This window comes from Rissa tridactyla, chromosome 2, assembly GCF_028500815.1.
Source record: "Rissa tridactyla isolate bRisTri1 chromosome 2, bRisTri1.patW.cur.20221130, whole genome shotgun sequence".
Classification (NCBI taxonomy): Eukaryota; Metazoa; Chordata; class Aves; order Charadriiformes; family Laridae; genus Rissa; species Rissa tridactyla.
Window position 1 is genome coordinate 141,742,962 of NC_071467.1, and position 22,432 is coordinate 141,765,393.

Sequence of the window (22,432 nt, forward strand, 5' to 3'; positions counted from 1 at the left end):
GAGCAAATGTGCATAATACTTCCCTGGCTCACAAAGATTTTGGAAAGGATTTTATCCTTCCAGTGACTGAGTTAACAGACAAATACACTGATGAAAACCAAGTGCCTTCTTAGCATTGTTGAACACCCTCATCCACATTCTCAGTATGATTCTTCAGATTTACTTAACATCTTTCAATATTAAAAGCAGTTAGTTCCCATTTTCCAGTGCATTGAACTCAAGCTATCACATGGACTAAACCTGTTTATTTACAGAGTTGTTAGAAACATCTCAAACAAAGGAAATGTTCACCACAACTGATTTCCACAAGGAAGAAAAATCAAAAGCATCATCCTCCATAATCAATTTTAAATTACATTGAACAAACTGAAACTTAACTTTACATGCTAGTTAAAAAAAAATAAAGTTAGTCTGATACACTATTTCTAAGTTCTCCAAACACCGCTACATTTAAGGCTAAAAAAAAACCTATTTTATAATATGAATGGCTGTAAATCTAAGCTATATTTCACAAGAAAAATGCATAATAAATCATATCATTGGCATTTTACTTTTTCCACACAGAACATTCTGTCCCCCTGGTGTGAAAGGAAAGCCAAAATTCATTATAGTTCTTCACCAGGCACAAAATCAGATTTTATCAACTTAAAATGTGTTAAGGCTTCACTAATAAAGAACACTAAATTGGCACAAAGCTTTGAAAAAGAGGACAGTGCAGCCAGCCTTGAAAGTCCCTGACAATGTGCAAGCCTACCAAATGGGACACTGTTCAAAATTAAAGACAGGGAAATCACAACATGGACTTTTCTACACATGTGACACATCAGCCTACTGGTAATTCATGGGATCATGACTCCTTCTAGCCTGCTTCACCAAGACCACAGCCCCACTGCTGGACCACTGAGGAAACCGCCCTCGGCACCACCAGAGAAGGCATATGGTGTCCTGACAGTGCTTTAGGGGAACACTATCTCCTCCATGGTGCTGGCAGCGACAGCAGCCCGACATGCTAAGCATGAGGCAACCCTGAAATCCTTTACTAATGAGCTAACACTTACTGCCTCAAGTAGCCTCAGCTCTGGCTGGGACTGAGCCTCATACACCTTCAAAAAAGAGACAGCAGTAAACAACTGGTATGAAAACAATAGCCTTACATACAGAGTTTTTTTCAATAAAAATCTTTTAAAAAGCAAAACTACTCACAAACATGTACAAAAGTCTGAAATAAAGTCTTCAGTAGAGGGAGAGCTATCATTCTGGAAACCTCCAAAGTACTATTGGTATCATTAATCTTTATTTCATTAGGGATCATTTTAGCAAATATCTATCAAATGGCTGCCCAGATTCCCCAGAAACTTTATTTCAGAGTGGGTTTCTACAAAGCACTACTGAATTCTGATTTTAGCGTGCCCTGGAATCTACATATAAGCCTAACAGCAATAACCATGCAACTCTTTTCAGTTTACTTATATAAAATGTAGGACATGTTCTGCTGTATTACTTGACGGGAAGAACTACCACCAGGAAACTGACTCTCCAGCAGCTTCCTTTAAGCACAATGCAACAACATTTTACACCAAAATCAACTGTATTTTCTCTTCAAGTAACACAGTAGAAAAGAGGCTGCTGCATCGCCCACAGAAGGAAAGACACTGCAGCATCACACTCAGGTGTGCGAGATACAGATCAAGCTGCTTTGCAACTGAAGTTCCACAGGAAAGCGAGAAAGACGAAGACAAAAACCAGAGAGCCATTAGTGTGACAAGCTGGATTAACTAACCTTAAGCAAAAAACCTAAACCCAACCTTATCACAAAAAAAAGCCCAAGAAAACATTATTCATCAAAGGGGCAAACAAGAGCAAAAGCTTTAAGAAAAATATGCTAATATAGCTTTTAAGAGAATGCTACAAAATTTTGAAGTAAAACATATTTGACCACTGCTAGATGTCAAAATCTAGACAGAATTCTGAAAAGAATGCACAAAGTTATTGTTCAGTTTTACAGTAGATCCCACTGTAAAGCGAGTGTCCTAAGCATTTAAATTACAATTAAAAACTGCCTCACAAACATCAGATAAACCATGGCAAATCCCATAGGTGTGAACAAATAAAACAGAAGGAGCAACCCACAATGAGCCTTTCCTAAGAAGCCAGAAAGACAGTCCTAAAATGACAAAATTACTTCCACAAAGAAAGCTAACTTAAACACCTGGGAAAATACTAATTGAAGTGGAACATGTCTTGCTAGCCTTCAGGAACACTTGACTTCAGTGGAAAAAAATACTGATCCACTGCAAAACAAACTCAACTTTAAACAACATGCCTGGCTTTCCAGCACTGTTAAAAGCAAAGCAACCTACCTAATTAAAGAGTAAAGTGCCTTGAGATTTTAGATAGTACTGCAGTTAACTGATCTTTGTACTAAGACATTTTGCCATCATTGATACACAAAATAAATCATCATTTGCTAAGAGCGAGATTTGCTTTTCTTTTTTTTATTTTTTTTTTCCTGAAATACTCCATACATACCCCATTGGAAGCTAACACATCTTCTGTCTCATCATCTTTGCTGTCAGCCTGAATTTCAAATGGGTTTCCTCCGTTACAGTACTGCTCAAATAAGGTTACTGCTGTGGAAATTGCTGAAGCAGGCTGCTTACTAGGTGACACAGACGGGGAACGTGACTGCTCCATGAACTTAAATTCCTATTAATGGAAATAAAGTACAATTTAATCAGCAACAAGACAGTTTCAGTATTATTATGACTTCAGTTCCATAAAACCAGAGCATAACAACAAACTTGTGGACAATTAACCTGATATGAAAACATTTTGCCAAAGCTTGCTGCTTATTTAAACATGCTTTCCATGCTGGCTCAAGCTAACCTTGAAATTGGCAATCTTACACTGCTCGTCTTTCTAGTTTTAGCAGGTTTTGGCTATGACATGCAACACATCTCCTGCATTCTGAAAATATTCCCTGTCTAAAACTAGGTGAAAACTAAGTGAGTTTTTATTTCGCATAAATTAGGAGATAAAACAAGACCTAAATTCTATGCAAAACTGTAGTTTTCTTTCTTTAGTAAATTACCGAGAATTTATTTTCTCAATATTTTATTTTTTAAAAGTTCTTTTTAACATTTATTACTTTTCAAACGCATTGCACATTAATTTTCTGATGACTGGTGAGTGCACAGACTTTTGCAAATATATGGACACATAAAGTATGATTTTAGACTTTTTTTTCTAAAGATCTTGACTCATCTCAGGTGACATTTTTACCTATTAAACTCTAGCTACTGGTCTTCGTAAATGGCAAAATGTACATTATGATTTATCTAAAGGTTTAAAGAGCAAAATGTACGCAGCTAAAAGGACTGCAATGTTAGATTTCTGTTTGTTTAAATTAATAAATTACTTTCTGCCCTTTTCTGCTGCTGCTCCAGTCCCTTAAACAGTATGTATGGCTTTATAACCCCATTTCTCTATTGAAACAACTATTCGTTCTTTTGCTACTGGATGCTACTAAGGGTCCTCCTTCCTTTTTCCCTATGAGCTATTACTGCCCAGTAGCCTCTTCCTTACTTCTACAGTTAACTCTACAGAAGTTGCGCAATTGTCTTTTGCTTGGGATTGCTCAGCTTTATCCATTTTTACACTTTAGTGATAGCTTTAATCATAGGCACCCACATTTCATTTGGCAAAACAGGTGAAATTCACCCACCAGGTGCTAAACTTCACAAAAATCCTTTTAGGACAGCAGGTGAGCACACCAATTACTTGCTTTCAGTTAGACTTCACCTCAGAAGAATTAACTTTTTTTTTTCCCTTTCCAAATGAGCCAGTATGACCTATGTTTCTAGAAACAGATGCCAAAATTGGTGCAAGCTAGTGAGCGCTCATGTGACTGCTTTCAGGCACTCATCTTTTAGCATCTTACTCCCAGATGAATACTTTAGAAATTGAAAACCGACATTAAAACATGAAAAATAAAAGCTAACATTATGCTTACAACTCTAGCATCTTCTGTAAACCTCCACCTGCCTGAAAAAGGAACACTACTGTTTTAAAAGCATTTAAAGCTAAAGTTTCCGATATCATGAAGTGAAATTTAGGGGGTTTTATCAGCCATTGAATACATTTGCACAATAGTTAATGGATCTTACTACTTATCAGAACACCTGGACTCTTAGCTATTAAAGTATTAATACATTTGTATGTGTTATTCAGAGAACATACATGAAGCTGCAGAATACTAAAGCTTGATTTAACAGGACAAAGTTCCCAAGTCTCATTCTCCAAAAACATTCTTAATTCTTCAAGACGGGTTCTGAAATACAACAAATGAATACTATCAATTGGCAGCAAAAGTAAATCAGGAAGTAGACCATTATTTAACTTACGCAGTGAAAAACGCCTTCAAAAACCGTATACGAAGTCACACTTGAAAACAGATATTTAAGTCATTCTTTCAACTGACAGACCATCTGAAAGCTGTGGCTACTAACACAGTGTATGTTTTATGACACCTCTGGAGAAATTCTCAATGTCAATCTCCAAAATTTGGAAACAAATTTTTTTGTCAAAACCATTAGAAAGTATAAAGGAACATCTGTGATTATGCAGTAATACTGGATTGTTTTTCCTCTGTGTTAACTGTAGAAAGCAATATAATACATACAAACACTCCGTTAGTGGTACGACAGCTTCTGTGAGCTCACACAAGATAGATGCTTCTTTCAATAAACAGACTGAAGCCAACAGGTACAAAGGGAAGTGGAAAGAGCGAATGTTCTACAGACATCTCAGCTTTTCAGAGAAGAAAAAACTTAAGTGGCTATTAATCTCCTAGGCTATATTTTTCTTCATAGCTTAACTTTACCTTGGTACTAACATAGAAATTGTATTAGGGAAATGTAATCAAGCCACTACATCTCTGCGTTGTTTCCGTTGTTTTTAATCCTTAGAAAAGCCTCCGTTCAGAGATAAACAGAAATACCTTTATTAAAGAAAATCTTTTTGCCACGTAAGCAAGAACTCATACAGAAAAGACAGCAATAAGTGCTTATTGAGGTCACATTGCTGTACCTTTTCTTCTTAATATGTGGTATATTGGTTTGCTTAACAAGTAGCACTTGGTAAATTATGCACTGGGTTTCTAATTAGGCAGTAAAATATTTTAGAAATACCACTATTTCAATAACAAACTATAATCATCAGTACAATTAAAATTTTCATGCCTCAAGGAGGTGAGCAATATGTTGAATTATGACTACAGTTTGCTGTGTCTATTTAAATTCACCAGCTAAATGCAAAGGGACTTCAAGTGCTATTTTCAAGGCACCGAGTACCCGTAGCTTGCAGATTATCTTCCAGTAAAGCCAACAGAAACAACAAACAGAGATGCTCTGAAAATCAGTGTTGCAGATTAAAATTCCTTGAGAGGAAGACTAAGCAGAGTCATAGAAAAGCAAACATTTAAATGCCACACAGCACCAGTTTTTCTATCATTTCAAAGCTGAAATCAAGGTACTGACAAAGTACTTAAACAAAAGCTCGTCATTTTCACCAGCATACAATCCCAGAAAGTGGCATACATGCAAGGTCTGATGCATTCCTTCACTGAAAAGCTTTGGTGATCAGACACACCCTTTTACAAACGTATCAGAACAAAAATCGCCCTACTGATGTTCTCTGCCAAAAGCCCGTCCGCATTTTTCAAAATAATCAACTTTTACCTAAAAAAGCCTCATGTATGCTCTCGTATTACATTGCTCTTCTACGCTTTTTGAACGACATGACCAGTTCCTTTGCATGCTTTCTCTGTGTTGGCAGTTCTCTGAAACACCACACAGCTCAGGAGACCTCATATGTCAAATTACACAATCAAAGAACTAATTACGCCTGGACTCTGAGCATTCCAGCTCTATGTAGCTTTTATGTACTAATGAATCCTTAAAAGCAGTAGCTTTTTTTTTCCCCCTCCAATTAAATACGCAAGGGAATGGAAAGCCACATTAGCTTGATCTGAAACGGCAAGATGCTTAAAGCTTTTATATAAATCAATGTGAAGGTTATAGCTGGGAGAAAGGGTTTTTTATATTTTTCCTTCTGAGGATGAAAACATCAGCCAATTAATCTTCACAATACCCACACAGCATAAAATATGTAAAAAGTATTAAAAGGTTCACATAATATGAATCATATCAGTAAGTACTTCCTTTTATTTTCACAAGAATTACAAGAAACATTACCTTCATAAAAAACACAACTTATTTTGAAAAATTAGTATTTCCATACATATTCCATCAACGTTCCTTAACCTTTATTTTACTCATAGATAATTCAGAAAATTTGTCTCTGATTCCCTAAGCTGTTAAATAGGTCCTTTAAACGTAAATAAAACCATAATGGTCAAACTATATTTACTTAATCAAGTAAGGTATTATGTGGTACGTCAGTGCAATAAAAGACATTTAGGCAGACCAAAACAGCTCTTCTGAACCTAGAGCTGCAGTTCAGTTTCCAAATCACTTCATGAAATTCAGTTCAGAGTTCAGAAATGCTTTCAAGAAATAAAGATAGGTGGCATGGCACCTTAATTAACTCATTTCCTGACAAGACATAACGTGCATCTGGTTAAGGCTGAAGCTTTTAAGACAACTGGAACTGAGGTCTTCAACCGTCCAGACAGAAATCCTAGCTACAAACTACCAAAGCTGGAAGAAATTCCAAACCACATTCTCAGCTTCTGAATTTGGACACTGTCTCGTGTCCTCCTGTCATAATTTTCATACTTGACAGATTTTAGGCAGAAAGTCTCCGACCAAATGAGTTTGGATGTATTAGTTGTATGACAGCTCCCATACAATAGATGTCAACAGATCAAGACTGGGAAAGTAAGAGTTTTTTAGAGCAAGGAATGCTGTATTTCTTCTTATATCTTCCTAGCTATTTACACACAGAAAGAAGATAAATGCTACATAACTAGAATGAAAGAGCTGTCAATCATCCAAACCATTTGGGAAATCAAGACAATTAAAACAAACAGCCAAGTCTTGAAGCTGTCATATCTGAGGCCAGAGACTGCCTGCACGTGACAGCATATGACAGCATATGATGATTAAGTTGACTGAAACATAATTAGATATTGCCAATGAAAAAACTATGAAAACGTGACTCAAAAAGATGGACTCAGTACTAAACATCTAATATCCAAGTACTAACATCTAACACAAGACAAAACTGCATTATAAAAAAACGTTTCACAGCCACACGTGATCAGCTCTTTTTATGGAGCGGCATAGAAAAAGAAGCAACAATTTTGCTAGGAAGTATGGATTTCAGACGCATTCATACTCGGGATCCCAGGAGACAGCTTAAGAGGCAGCCTGAAAAACTACTGAAATTCTATATAAAAAGTTTTTCATCTTTATCTGATGCAGAACTAGAGTTTTCCACAACTATTACAGAAGCAAAGGCTTCTCCACATCATCCCCTTCTCCGGAGTACAGAGCCCAATTCTCATCATGAAACATATTCTGCTATCTGTCAACCTCATTGCAGGAATATTATGCAGTGGAATTCCTCTGGAAAGCATTTAAAGTAAAACCCAACAAAAATAAATGCCATTAGATTCATTCACTGCACACATAGTAGTCTCACCTGTGGTATGTTTTGAAATAGTTAACACTCTGTTTTCTGATAGATTCTTGCAAAACTTCAGACTTACTGCCACAAAATTCTTCTCCAACTTGCATAAGCCTATAACAATAAAACAAAGTTTAGAAATATTCACTGATTTATTAATACTGCTGCTCCAATCTGAATTACAAGCCTCAATCATTACCACGAGCATACATGTATCTCCACCACCAAAGTTAAGTTGCAAACATTTCACTCATTTCACAAAAGTCCATGTCTCATTTCCCTCCAAATCCTGTCATAATGTCCCATACACACAGAGACAAAGAGCCATAAACAAATTAAATGTCTTTTTGAGATCCCACTATGCAGGGTAAGCTGTACAGCTCACAGTCTGGATCCGTCATTTTATTACCAAAACAGAAGCATATCATACTATACAGGCTAGCGGTACTACAATATTTTACTGCTCTTGACTAAGAGTCCCTTTAAAAGCTTGCAGAAACACGAAAATTGTCAGATCTGCACATCTGAAATCTTAAAGATGGACAAGACTGGAACCATATCACACTTAAGCACTACTTGAGCAGCAAAGCAATTTATGCTACCTCTCCCAAGTACTTCCTGGGAGCAGGGAGAAAGAAAGAGAGATCGGCACTCACTCAGACTCCCACATAAGAAGTGCTCTTCAAACTATCAGTAGATAGGAACAAAGCTGGCATCAGAATGTAAATATTAGCCTTAATTAACTGTGCTGTCTTATCAGCGTTGAAGTTTGTGTACACATATTAAGTGGTCTTATGCCCACATCAGTATACCTGCTGATAACATCAAGTACAAATATGAAGTCATCATATTTGAAGTTAGACAGATCTGTTCCCAGAAGATATGTTTTCACTTTCAGTTGAACATCCTACAAAACACAAACAAGTTTTTGTATACTTAATATACTAAAGACAAAAAGGTGATGGCTCAGATGCCTGCTTCATTAGAACTTTTTGGTTTATTTGCACTTTCAACTTCTTTTTGAGATTTAGAGTAGAACTCCATTTACTGTAATATCAATGATTTCTCATTGACTTTTTTTCTTGAATACTCTACAACACAAGGTCAATCCGAGACGCTTTATTGTCACTGTAAAAACAGAGCTTTGGATTACAATTCAGCAACGTAAAAGGTTTACATCTTTTTCATCATGCATTTGGGGTCTCACTGCACATCAAACTGATCCAGCAGTCAGACCAGGAATATTGTGAAACCAGACAGGTTCACGAGACTTCAGGTTCGCCATAGCTATGGTTACAGCAGAAACATAAAGCAGTATGACTATGCTAACAGAGAAAAGTACATAAGAAAATAGATTGTGGGGCAGCACACAGGTTGGGAAAAGTGGAATCAGGCTGAAAGCCATGTTAGTATGTTTTGGTATCTTGACTGAGTTTGTAAGCATAGCGACCAAGTAGGAACTGCGTCACAGAAATTATATTTCCATGGTTTTGATATATTTATCTCAAAACAAATCACTTAAAGAAATCTCTCCCAGGATTTTATTTTTTTTAAGAAGATCAGTATAAATATAACTGTAATTAATATGAGGGGAGGGAGGGATAAATATTTAGGAAAAAAATTTAAAAAACATACCTGCCATATTCGTGAAAGCCCATGTTCCAATTTTTTTTTCACATAGCTGCGGTCAAAACTGTTCTCTTCAGTTCCAATCACATTGCTGCCATCTGAAACTGAAGGTGAAAGGTTTTGTAGATATTTCCAAAAGCCTTGAAACGTATCCTAGTTTTGTACCCCTCATGAAACTTCTGCCTTAGCCATTATCATATTATCCATTATAGCATAGACAAGTGTGCTCTTCACCGGGTAAAAAACTGGCTGGATGACCATGCCCAGAGAGCTGGGATTAATGCAGTGAAATCCTCTTGGCAGCCGGTCACCAGTGGTGTCCCTCAGGGCTTAGTTCTGGGGCCAGTTTTGTTTAATATCTTTATCAATGATCTGGATGAGGGGATTGAGCGATAAAATCCACAGTTTCATTCTGAAATTTTACCTGCATGTAATTTAGTAGTATAAATCATGAAGGAAATTGCACCTCATTTCACCGAACAATGCTACGGGAATCAAAACATAGACAGGTGGGGGTTGAAGTGATTAAATGTTTCAACAGAGTAAGCAAAATGAATCCGTGGTGCTTTCTCCCAAACCAGGCAGCGCCCGTGACATGTTGAAATATAGCAGTGAAACTCTGCAGAAGAGGTACCTGGACGTGAATTGACCAGAGGCATCTATTCATCGCCTGCCCCTCAGGTTACATTCTACACGAACAGACACTGTATTTTCTCGCGAGAATATTGCAGCCCAGGGAATGGCAATTCCTGCTTCATTTCGGTTCCTGGCTCCTAGCAGTCCCCTGCTTGAGGGGATTGAGCGCACCCTCAGTAAGTTTGCAGACAACACCAAACGAGGTGGGAGTGCTGATCTGCTTGAGGGTAGGAAGGGTCTACAGAGGGACCTGGACAGGCTGGATCAATGGGCCAAGGCCAACTGTATGAGGTTTAATAAGGCCAAGTGCCGGGCCCTGCATTTCGGTCACAACAACCCCAAGCAGCGCTACAGGCTTGGGGAAGAGTGGCTGGAAAGCTGCCCGGCAGAAAAGGACCTGGGGGTGCTGGTGGACGGCCAGCTTAACATGAGCCAGCAGCGTGCCCAGGTGGCCAAGAGGGCCAACAGCATTCTGGCTTGTATCAGGAACAGCGTGGCCAGCAGGAGTAGGGAAGTGATCGTGCCTCTGTGCTCGGCACTGGTGAGGCCTCACCTCGAGTGCTGTGTTCAGTTCTGGGCCCCTCTGTACAAGAGGGACATTGAAGTGCTGGAGCGTGTCCAGAGGAGAGCTACCAGGCTGGTGAGGGGTCTGGAGACCAGGTCATATGAGGAGAGGCTGAGGGAGCTGGGCATGTTTAGTTTGGAGAAGAGGAGGCTGAGGGGAGACCTCATTGCCCTCTACAACTACCTGAAAGGAGGCTGGAGAGAGGGGGGTGTTGGCCTCTTCTCTCCCAGGTGAATAATGACAGGAGCAGAGGAAATGGTCTGAAGTTGCGGCAGGGGAGGTTTAGGTTAGATATTCGGAAGAATTACTTTACTGAAAGAGTGGTCAGGCCCTGGACCAGGCTGCCCAGGGAGGTGGTTGAGTCACCATCCCTAGAGGTATTTAAGAAATGTATAGATTTGGCACTTCAGGGCATGCTCTAGTGGCAGAGATTGTAGGTTTGGGGTTTTTTGTGTGTATGGTTGGACTCGATGATCTCAAAGGTCCTTTCCAACCATGAACCATGAACCAATCATGATTCTATGATTATGCAAACTCCAGGAGAGCTCCATTGCTCTAAATTTTTGAAAGGAAATGAATAAAGCAAATACAAATATCATATGCTAATGCAGACCAGGAAAGCTTCTGATTGCTTTTATGTAACCAAGATATCCCACTCAAGAAAAATCAAACAGAGATGAGAGTAACAGATACTGATATTTCAAATACAAAAGATAAAGTTGAATGCTGGAGCAAGCACTGCTTATTCTCTACAACATGACCCTCCAGTATAGTGTACCTTTGTAGACAAGAACCATGAACTTAAAAAATCATAAGCAAGATTTTTAACTTTCTGCCCCAGTAAATTCTGTCTGCAACTCTGAGGAAAAATACTGAAACTTTTTCCATGAACTATGAAACAATATAGCATGCTCTTTTCTATTTTTCCGCCTCTCATAGTAACCTATGCTTATGTATAAAATAAGGTCAATCATACAGTCAGGTGTCTTTCATTCTTCGAAATTTTTTAATTCTGAAGTCTTCATTCCCACAGCACTGGATCACTTTCCAAAAAAACCACTGTAATGCATGGTAAACTCCTCCTGTATGTGGTCCTCTCTCTCCCCACAGAGGAAATATATTTTATTTCCATTTTAAAAAACAGATGGTAATATTTTATATGTAGTTTGTGAGTATACAGTTGTGGTTATGCTTGCAGTCTGCGATGGCACAGTGTCATGCAGTTTGCTTTACAGCCTACGACTGACCATAGGAAAGCTCTGTCTTAGTCAGACTACACATACAAACTTTCCCCATGATAAAACAACTCTGCTGTTCTTAACAAGGAGAAAAAATTATGCATGTCCCGTAAAGTCCAAACCATTTAGTGATTTGATATGAAAGACAAAAATTCACATAAAATAATACACTGGGATATTACAAAGTGCACAGCCCTCCTCCTACCCCATCACTCAAGAGGTTGCAAACACAGAGAAGAACTAAGATTGCCTGTAGTACCCCAGCATTGCCATGCAGCTCAGACCTGTCTTTCCAACTTTTCCGCTACACCCAGCTAGTTTGCGGTACCTGAGAAGGCTATTCACTCCCTTGTTCCTGGCCCAGCTATTCTCATCTCTCCACAGGCACACACAGGCTCCCCACTCAGTCATTTCTTTATATGATTCCAGCATTTCCTCTCGAAAACCTCCACCCAGCCCCAAGCTATCATTTTGCAGGCGCATCAGGCACCTAGGCTTCACGGGAACAGGCAGCACAAAGCCCACATCCTACAGAAACCCAGAGAGGGAACTGGAAAAAAATAAAGTTTCTTACGATATCGTGTGAAAGACAGTCTCTATCTATAATTTGCACCTACTTGGAGAGCAAGGGGACATATCTGACGAGGGCATGTTTAACATACTTGACTCAGATGGCATTCTTGAAAGATGGACTCTTTTAATCTTCATGACCAGGTAGATACATCACTGCTATGATGCGAACAGGAAGGTAAAGGAAAGTAGAATGTTTAACACCTCCTCAACAACTCATGGTAGTGTCTCAGGCAGCTCGAATTTGTGGAACACATTATTTGGGGAGGAAAAAAAGAAAAAAGGAAATCATTTCTAGCCTCAGCAAGGAATTTGGAAATGATTCAAGGCCATCGATTGAACTGCCTCAGTGGGATTACCTGCAGCTTCCACCCAGGGAGTCAGCACTAAGGCTCTGAAGTACGTTCAGCTGTTGAACTGTGTGATGCTGCCAGACGGCTCAGGTGCAGCTCCAGCAGCTTTTCAGTCATGAGCTGATCTCATCAAGGCAGGGATGGGATTTTACGTGGTCATTCAAAACTAGCAAGGACAAAAATGCCGCCTGCATACCGAATCCTTCTCACAGTAGTGTTCCTTAGATGGCAATGTGCTACCAGGACCACAGTGAGAGCTAATCCTGACTGACCTTTGCACTTCTTCATTACTAGACTTCATAGTTTTTTCCAGAAAGCCTCCTGGCTTAATTGCACTTTCCCCAGAAAGAATAGCAATTTTTCAGGTCTAATTTTGCTGCTGAAGAAGAGTCCAGAACCATAAAGAACCTATGTTTGCCCTTCATCTGCCAGCACTAAGAAATATTTTGTCAATAACATAGGTGTTCTTTCCATGTCAAGCCTTTCCCTGAATCCAGACCTTGCAGTCTAGATGAATATCGTGTGAATATCATGAGCACCTTCCTAATGAGCCCAGTGAGGAATGGGAGTCCGAATACAAGACTTTAATCAACCTTTTCAGATGTGTGCAGAACAGACCTCCGCAGCACTGTCTGAACTACTGCATATGTAAGAGGAGGAAGGAAAGAGTCTCTCACTGAACAAGAATGGTTATGACTGGTATCAGCTACTGATAATTCAATTAAACCAAAGTACAAAAGAGCATAGCAGACTCTGACCATGTTCTGACCACGTCTTCTTCAGATCATCCGGTGCTCACCGCCAAGCGAGCAGAGTTTCCTTCTTTAACAACCATCAATCCCAATTAGCGCTTACCAGTGTCTCACACTGCGAGTCCTAGGCCAGACTCTCTGTAAGTAGAAGAGCATGATATGTGTTTTCCTTCTCCCCATCAACCACCCATTTTCTGCTTTGCACTTTTTCAGAGTATGTTTCTCAGAACAAGAACTATTTGCATTTCCCATGTAAATAAAAAATAAAATTTGTTCAAAAAATATATATATTACCTATTATAGGAATGCTTATATAATACATAAGCATAATAGGAATAACAAAAATATGAAACCTTCAGCATCTGTAGCTCTATTTAAATTATGCAAATGTGCGGAATATGGTTACTGAGAAGGATGCTGGCCTTGCTTAATTTATTTCAAGTGGAGCTATTTGTTGTGTCTGGACATGTTATTAAATAAGACTCTTCAAGCCAGTTAATTTAAAACTAGTCTGCCTATGACCTAGACCTCACGAATACAGAACCAGTAAAATATTCTGTGCAGTCAGAATGTAAAAGCTCTGGTACTTTCAATTTAATAACTCCACCTCACAATTAAAAATATAATAAAATATATTCTGGAATTTGGGCTAATATTAGGGATATATATTCATTTTTTCCAAGGCTGCAAAGCTGTTTTCAACTCTTTCCTGTTTAAAGTCATTGAGACTGCTTTTGCAGATAGAGTCTGATAATTTACATTAATTACTCAAAAACGAGAAGATAAAAAACTGCTTGATGTGAAAACAAGATTCGAATATAATTTCATACTATATCTACTGTTGCAGGGCACTCCCAGGACATTTTCCTTATGAAAGAAAAATCATAAAGCAAATATTAGCCACTGCATACGTAAATTATAATCTAGTATCTGTACCTAACAGATCCTCTTCTCCTGAAAGCAATAATTCTGACAAAGGCATTTTCGAAAGTGATTTATCATGGAAGATTAAACAAAATATAAACAGAAAGAATAACTCAACTAGAGAAACACTAAGCAGATTTATCCTTTCTCTGATTATATGAGTAAACAAAGCCAGATATCTTAGTCACAGCATGCTCTTTAGAAGCTTCTCCAACAACTCCTCTCTTCTATACTTCTGCAGAGTGATGCCAAACCTAAATGAGTCAGTATCTTTGACCTCTTCTCAAGCCCATAGCCCTTGTCTTCAACAAACTGACCTTTATGAAGGAATGGTTGGACACTCATAATGCTATTATTCAACAAAACTCCATGCAATATTCTCTCTGGCAATCTCCTGGTGCTCCTGGTTTATGGCCAGTCACGCTAAGAGGTCTTGTTTCCAGTCTTTTAACGAACTGTGCTGCAGCTAATTTCACACATGCAAACATGTGAATTTAGGACAATTTCCTTGAAAAAAAAAAAATAAAAAATCAAGGATTGGACTAAGGTCCATGAGCACTTACACTTTGTGCTTTGAAGAATTTGGAAAAGGTAGCAGAATACATACATATTCACATTCTGCCTCTCTACTCCGCTCTGGTGAGACCCCACCTGCAGTACTACTGAGTCCTCAGCAGAAGAAGGACATGCACCTGTTGGAACAGGTTCAGAAGAGGGCCACGAAGATGATCAGAGGGCTGGACCACCTATGCCATGAGGACAGGCTGAGAGAGTTGGGGTTGTTCAGCCTGGAGAGGAGAAGGCCCCACGCAAACCAGTGCAACTTGGAAGTTCAGCCTGCTTTAAGCAGGGAAGACAAAATGACCTGCAAAGGTACCCTTAAAACTATTTTTTTCTTTAATTCTATATTACAAACACAAACAATGCTCTGACCATGACCAACAGTGCAATGGAAAATTTTCCAGGAAGCAGTTTATTTTCAAGGATGAAACCACACATCACAGCATTTTGCTGTTTGCTACATGAACAACAAGATCACAGAATAAGTAGCAGTTATTAAATGTGACATAGAACTCGTTTCATGCTATGGAGTTTATACTTTTAGTTCACTAATTTTAACTTCAGTATGATTAAATAAGTCCTTCATATGAACACTTAATTCTATTTTTCCAACAGTATATTAGAGCAATTTGTTAAGTGTTATTATTGACTATTCATAGAACTATCACTACCATACTTTTCACTATGATTTACTGCTACTCTGCTATAATAGTTCAGGAAACTAAATCTCATTAGTACTTTCCATTTCATGAAACATACTAAACATGTCTCATGCTTTAAAAATTTTTAGGATTGCATTTATACCTAGAGATAATTACGTGTTGTCATTTAGTTTATTCCAAGTAAGGATTTAAAAAAAAAAAAAAAAAAAACAAAAAACCAACTATATATAGGGGTTTATATATATATGTATGTATATATATCAGACTATAACTGAAAGAATAACCGCAAATTCTGAAGTCATTTCTAGGGGAAAAAAAGAAAAAAAGCCTCAATTTCAAAGAGGCTCTCCTATAAGTGTTCCAAACAAAAAAAAAAATCCTGTTGTGAAAGTATTTTCTATTCCATTTTGTTCTTCAGCCTCAAACTAGACTAATTTTCAGAACACAAACAAGCAGAATACTTAATGATATAAAGCAGACACACCTCTTTCCTCAGAAATGCAGGACAATTATTTACAAGTTATACAAAATACATTTTAACATCTGTAACAGGCATTAATAATCACAAATACGTGACACACGATCTAGATGAAGTGCAACCTCCTTTCCATAATCCATGCAGGACTTCTTTTGGATAAGCTTCACTATTAAAATAGAAAGAGCTATGTAATTCACCTCTTCTAAGTCCGGCTTCTCACTTCTACAGCTGGGTCTGTGCCCGAAGATCAGGAGTCCCTTGACCCATTTAAGGTACTTTGCAAGACTGCTGACATTAACTGGCATAAGGAGAGAAAAATACTGGGACGGCTCCGAGCTCTCAAAATGATAAAAGCCAGATACGCATACTATAGTTAAGACAGCTCCTTTTATTGCTCCAATCTATGGAGTTTAATCAAGGGAACAATGTTAGCGTTATCTCCTGAACTGCCTCCATGGTTCCTTCTGACATACCTGTCCTTTCTACAGAAATTCTACTCTTTCGCTTTAGCATATATCACAGCTATTAAATCAATAAATATGGAATGAGACTTCCATGTACAGGCTTAATAATTACTACAGCATGAGCAATGACTTCTAGAAAAAACAGACATTTGGTAGATATTTATAGTCCCTCTGAAATTAAATTATACTTGTGAAATTCCCTTTTGTGTGCTTTATCATTGCTGAGGTATTTGTAAAAGTGATTCAGTAGCTCAAATATATTCTAGTTGTACATAACAGCTAAGCCACAACGTCTCCAGAAACTTAAACCTGAGTGACAGAAGATTTAGTGGATTAGCGGTAAACATACCAAAACACTCTGGCACGCACTCAAAAAACAATGCATTTAAAATTACTCATGTGACTGAATATAGCACTTTACTGGGCTTAACTGTTCCTTTAAAAGGTTTTGTAGTGCAAATGATTTTCTTTTTTCAGGATATCACAAATAACAACACTAAGAGGAACTATTTTTAAAATTACATCTGGAGCTGAGCAAGTAGTCTCCTGTGATAATATTTCCATGCAATAAACTCTTTATTATACCTGCTTTATTTTACACATGCAAAGATCACAACAAAATGAAAATAAGAAAAGGAAACGTAATCAACTGAAGTTATTGTAAATTGAAAAGTAAATATTATTGAGAATGGGCAATTCACTCAGAACTTCAAAACCTTTCTTCACATGGTGCATCTCAAAATTAAAATATTTCAGCTCTGACTTTTAATTCCGGTATACTTACAAAAACTTTCATCTGAAATAACAGTTTCAACAAATCCACTTTTTTTTTTTTTTTTTAAAGATTCCACACAATACTGGAATGACACTTAGAAGAAAATATTTTCATTAATCTTTCAAATTTAAAGTAGTAAGACAATACTAATTAGCACAAATTTCATTAAGGACTTAAAATCTGTAATAAACCTGAGTTTTGAAAGAAATGTCGGATTTCAACTACACTGTAGGAAGCACAGTGTTCCAAGATCTGTTCTTTACTTCTATTTCAAATTTTTTCCCGTTTCTACTTATCGTCTAACTTTAGCAGCAATCCTGCAGTTCTTGTCCTTTGACAGAAGCCTCCTTTTCATTAAGAAAAGAGCAAACTTCTCTGATTCAAATAAATAGGAGTTTTGCATGAATCTTAACACTGTAGATTTCACACTCTGCCCTCTGCCAAACACAAGCATCTTGGGTTAGTGGGGAAGCAAAGTCGGTCTTCAGACATTTTGTATTCATTTAGAATACGTCCAGCAAAATGCTCTTAAGAGGACTTAAGCAATAGACAAACGTTTTGTGCTTCCGTCCTAAAACACCAAACTGGAACAACAATAAAAGAAACCCAAAATTATATTTTAAGATGAAACATTTGCCTTTTCCTGTAAGAGTATCAAGGAAATTGTGACCATATCTTATGATGGATTCACTAGTGTAGATGACATACAACATTCAGGAAATTGGATTTCCTGAAAATCATGACAGATTTACAACAGATTCATTCCCTCTTCTTTCAGTCACCTTTCCCAGGACACAATCCAGCATCCCAATCTACTGATCAAAAAATCTGAAATTTCACATTGGTCCTCTATTAAAGGGAAAAATCCTCAGATTTTGCTGTCATCTATGACAGCTGACTTCCAACTCAACAATAATCACTGTTATGAATAAAATTATTTATATCTGTAATAATGGCACATTAACATTATACTGAAGACTAAAAAAATCCAGTGAGTATTTAAGTCCTTACTGTACACTATAAGAAATAGTGCTGAAGGCACTGAGTCAGGACCACAAAGGTACCGACACACAGATTAACAACTTGAGCATAAAAGAAGTTATTTCCAAACATCAGAAGTTTTCTTTCCAGAACAGTTTCTTACCAGAAGACACAGTTGCTTCCTCATCTTGGTCATGATTCTCATGCCACTGCATCGTTCGGTAGTAACTGAGCATGACTTCCCAGAGGGCTTTGCAGAGATCAGCAAGGCATGGAATGTAGCTGTCTGAAGTAATATGCTACAGAAAAACAAAATAATATTGTGAAATCTAACAACTGTGTTTATTTTTTTCAGAGGCAAAACAAACCATACAAATATTCCATATTCATATAGCTCCATATTCATATAGCTGAGATGCTTGACATGTATCAGTTTCCTTTTCAAAACTATTTGAGAGCTGACGAATGCCTAATAAACTAATAAAATGCTGTCTAAAAGTGCAAAGTTTATTTGTTAATGCCTTCTTTTTTTCCAATTGGTCTGTATATTAACGACCTCTTATATTTATGGAAAAGCAAGGTAGATACAGAAGCCATACAGGCTAACGGTCAGCACATCTCACCATCACAGAGGGATGGCAGCCACCCCTGTCACAGGCAGACTCTGTGTCAGTTCAAAGATGACTTGAGTGCACAGGCACATAATTTACATAAATGTCTAAGAATTACTGAAAACATTATTTTTTTCAAAAAAACCACATTATTATAAAATCCAGTATCTGACTTCCAGAAAATAAACATACAAACAAAAAATTAAAACAAAGAAAAAACCCCACCAGAGTCCCCCGCTACTCATGTGAAATGGAAATGAGCTAAACGAGTTCATTTAGAAAGATTTTTAGAAACACACAACAGGAGATCTGCCCAACAGGAAGACTTTAATTTTGTATGACTTCCACTGTTTAATTAGAGTAAGCACTCCACAACCACTTATATGTTAAGAGCATCCTGGCTTAGCAGTGTAGACAGATTGAAGAGGGTTCTCGTTAGAACCAGACATGGAGAAAGAAGGCTCATATTTTAGTCTTAAACAATTTATTCCCTGACAACTGAACAGAAGAGATGAAAATTTGTCAGTATGTTTTCTATGGGAAGCTAGAATTGGAATTGCTACGACAGTCCATCCAGCTTATTCAGCGCGCTCTGATTTTCACAAATGCACTGCAACAGGTAACAACCAACACTGAACTGCATGGTTTCTAACAACATCTGCAGCCTATCCCTATATACCCAATTGTTACCAAGGAAGTACTGAAAAATAAGAAAAAAAAAAAAATCAATAAATTTTGAGGAAATTACTGCAGTATTCATAGTATTTTATAGTCCTCAAGTTTGGGTAACTTCCTTTATATAGGCTGCCAGATTCCAGCTATTACAGGCTCACATAACTAAAGAAGGATCTCATGAGGGTTCTGCAGAAGGAAAACCAAATAGAAATAACAAGGTAATAATTTTGTAACCACACAGTTAAAGCCACTCTCTCACTGTGTATTACAAAATATGATATTTCCAGTGATCTGAAAGATCCTTCTGCACTGTAAAGGGTAAGGATTAACAACAGAAAAATCTGTATTTTAGATCATGTCAGGAGGAGCTCAATAGCACTTTTTGTAAATATAAATAACTGGGCTTAGTATCCTAAATATTAGCAAAGAATGAGAAATAATACTGAGGGCATACGGAAGTATAAAGCAAAAAAAACTCAGAAACAAAGTGCATTAGAAACTAAAAAATTAAAACAAAAACACGCTCTGAAGATTTAAAGCGGAAGTACAAAAGGGCTGCAGTCTGGAGAACAGAGATCAGGGTTTGCTGACTTTCTTCAACTAGAATTCACCTCAGTGAAGTGCAAATACAACCTATGGGGAATCTTACTCATACTTATGTCAATTACTCCCAATAATTTAATTTTTCATAATCCACTTTGGCTCATGTGAAGGCTCTTAGATTATGTAAGCCTGTAAAGTCAAAGGGGCACCTCTTCACAACAAAACGGTTTTCAATGCAGATGCGTTGTTTACTAATTGAAGCTACATAATCCCAGGAGATCTGAGAAGTGAAAGAGCAAAAAGCGGATCAGATTATGAACTTTAATCTCCTTGTGACTGTACTTTGATTTAACAAATTGCAGCTGATGGGGTGGGTCCTTGAGTTGATGAAGTACAATAAGGGCTTAGTCTGCCTGTGACTGAAACAAAGGCATGAAGAGCATTCCAGATAGAAACATAATTTCCAGTTTTAAATCATCGTTACAACCACCTAAAATATCTCTCTCTCCCCACCACCGAAGTTTAAGAAAATTTCTCAGGGTGTAACAGTAAGATCACAAGCGAAAGAATTAGAGTGAACTAAAAATAGTACTCAAAATACAGTAATTCATTCTAATAACATTTTTTTAAAAGAGTAAACAAAATATATACATGCAAGAAACTGCATCTAAAATCTGTACTAAAGGAAAACATACGGTTATGCCCAGTCCATGATCTGCTTGTCATCAGGCTCTTGCATCTCAATATTACAGCTGCAAAGCACTAAGATTTAGTGCAATCAAAATCAGCACTAAGTTGTAAATAAGCAATCTCTCAATTAGACTATGAGTTGTATTAAGAAACTATAGTAGCTGCAGGGCTATTTAAATAACTGAGTCCCTACTTACATAAGGTACACTTGCAACAGTGGAAAAATTCAGATTAAAAAAATATACGTATAAGCAAGAATTACATACTGTACAGAGGTCTTTGTACTGTAACTTCTGAAATTTGGTGTCTGTGTTTCCTGCACACAGCTCCACGTATCCAAGGACTACTTGAAACACAGTGTTGTGAATGGCCTGAGTGAAGTGCATATGTAACTGGTCCATTGCTGTCTGAAAGAAAAGGAGTAACATAAAATCAAATAGTAAAACTCAAATTGTCATAGGCCATAGTCTTCTCATCCAAGACTTTTTCAGTACTGAACATAGGAGACTGTAAGCATGGTTTCCAATCTTTGTTTCAAAAATACCTAACAGAGGACTTGGCAATATTACAATATGGTAACGTAAAAGAGTTCAGGTACTACCAGAAAAATAACTTTCCCCTGCCATTCTCCCTTCTATAACTCACCAGGTTTTTGACATTATCACCAGCAAATATTAATTTTACACGTATACAATATATTTAATTATATAATTTACTCATTCATCCATTTACCCTCCCAATCATCAACAAATGTCTCAAAAAGAAATGAGTTGAGATCAGTGCTATTTTTCCCACTGGAAACACTTCCAATGAAAATAAAAATATTTCCTTTGCAATTAATAAAACTAAAACCACAATTAGAAAGCCTTCAATCCATCCACTTGCTGAACCATTCTGTGATCCTGTGAATATGAAGTAGGATTGTTACAGAAAGGCATGCACATCACATGAATAAATTTCTTACAAGAATCCTCTTTGCAATAAAAACAGAATGTGACATTTGTTCAGCAAAACTTACTTTTTCCAGAAAAAAAATAAATCCCAGTACATGTGCTAAACACTGATGACTACATATGTTTTGCCATAATCATTCCTGAGTTTCAGGTCAGGCTGTTTCCCTGATTCTTTCTTAAAAAACTGTACATAACATTAGTCCATTTCAGACACTGAATTTTCTCACTGTTTCATGATATGCTAATAATCAGTATATATGGTATATAGAAATTGATAAAAAAATTATTTGATATGCCAAAATGAAGTTATCAGATCCTGCAATTGGAAAATTGTCAGTTTCACTACTTGCTATTTGACATTCTTAGCTATTGACAAGAGCTGAGAACTCAATTATGCCCGTAAGAAATGAACAAGCAATTCTGCTTCAATCCTATTGCAAATAACCGATTACCTTTAGCAATTACTACCTGAGCGTTACAAGTCTTTGTATACTCAGCAAGGTTCATCAGCATTAAGAAAATAAATTTCTGTCACAGTACTCAAAGCTTCATGCTGTTACACCACTGCTCTTTGTGACTTACTCAGAAGATCAGTACTAACCTGTGTTTTTCCAAGCAGCCTGTAAGCCTGCTGAACCTTTGTGTAATGACTGATATCAAAGTTCTTACATATTTTGGAGAGTGCTACGTCCAATTGCTCCTATATAAATGAAGGAAAAAAT

General features: G+C 37.4%; 1 protein-coding gene across 3 annotated transcripts in view; it reads right to left on the reverse strand.

Annotated features, from left to right (window-relative positions):
• VPS50 (VPS50 subunit of EARP/GARPII complex) overlaps positions 1-22,432 on the reverse strand; it is an 89,679-nt gene that overhangs the window by 37,241 nt on the left and 30,006 nt on the right. For 2 of the 3 annotated variants that reach the window (XM_054190982.1, XM_054190983.1), the window contains exons 11-18: positions 22,312-22,410; positions 21,024-21,164; positions 18,402-18,537; positions 9,286-9,383; positions 8,463-8,557; positions 7,666-7,764; positions 4,240-4,330; positions 2,530-2,706 (exon numbers count right to left, since the gene is read on the reverse strand). In XM_054190982.1, the coding sequence (XP_054046957.1) occupies positions 2,530-2,706; positions 4,240-4,330; positions 7,666-7,764; positions 8,463-8,557; positions 9,286-9,383; positions 18,402-18,537; positions 21,024-21,164; positions 22,312-22,410 (936 nt within the window). Of the gene's footprint in view, positions 1-2,529; positions 2,707-4,239; positions 4,331-7,665; positions 7,765-8,462; positions 8,558-9,285; positions 9,384-15,774; positions 16,185-18,401; positions 18,538-21,023; positions 21,165-22,311; positions 22,411-22,432 lie in introns of those variants that run through there. The other variant, XM_054190984.1, reaches the window with a different exon arrangement.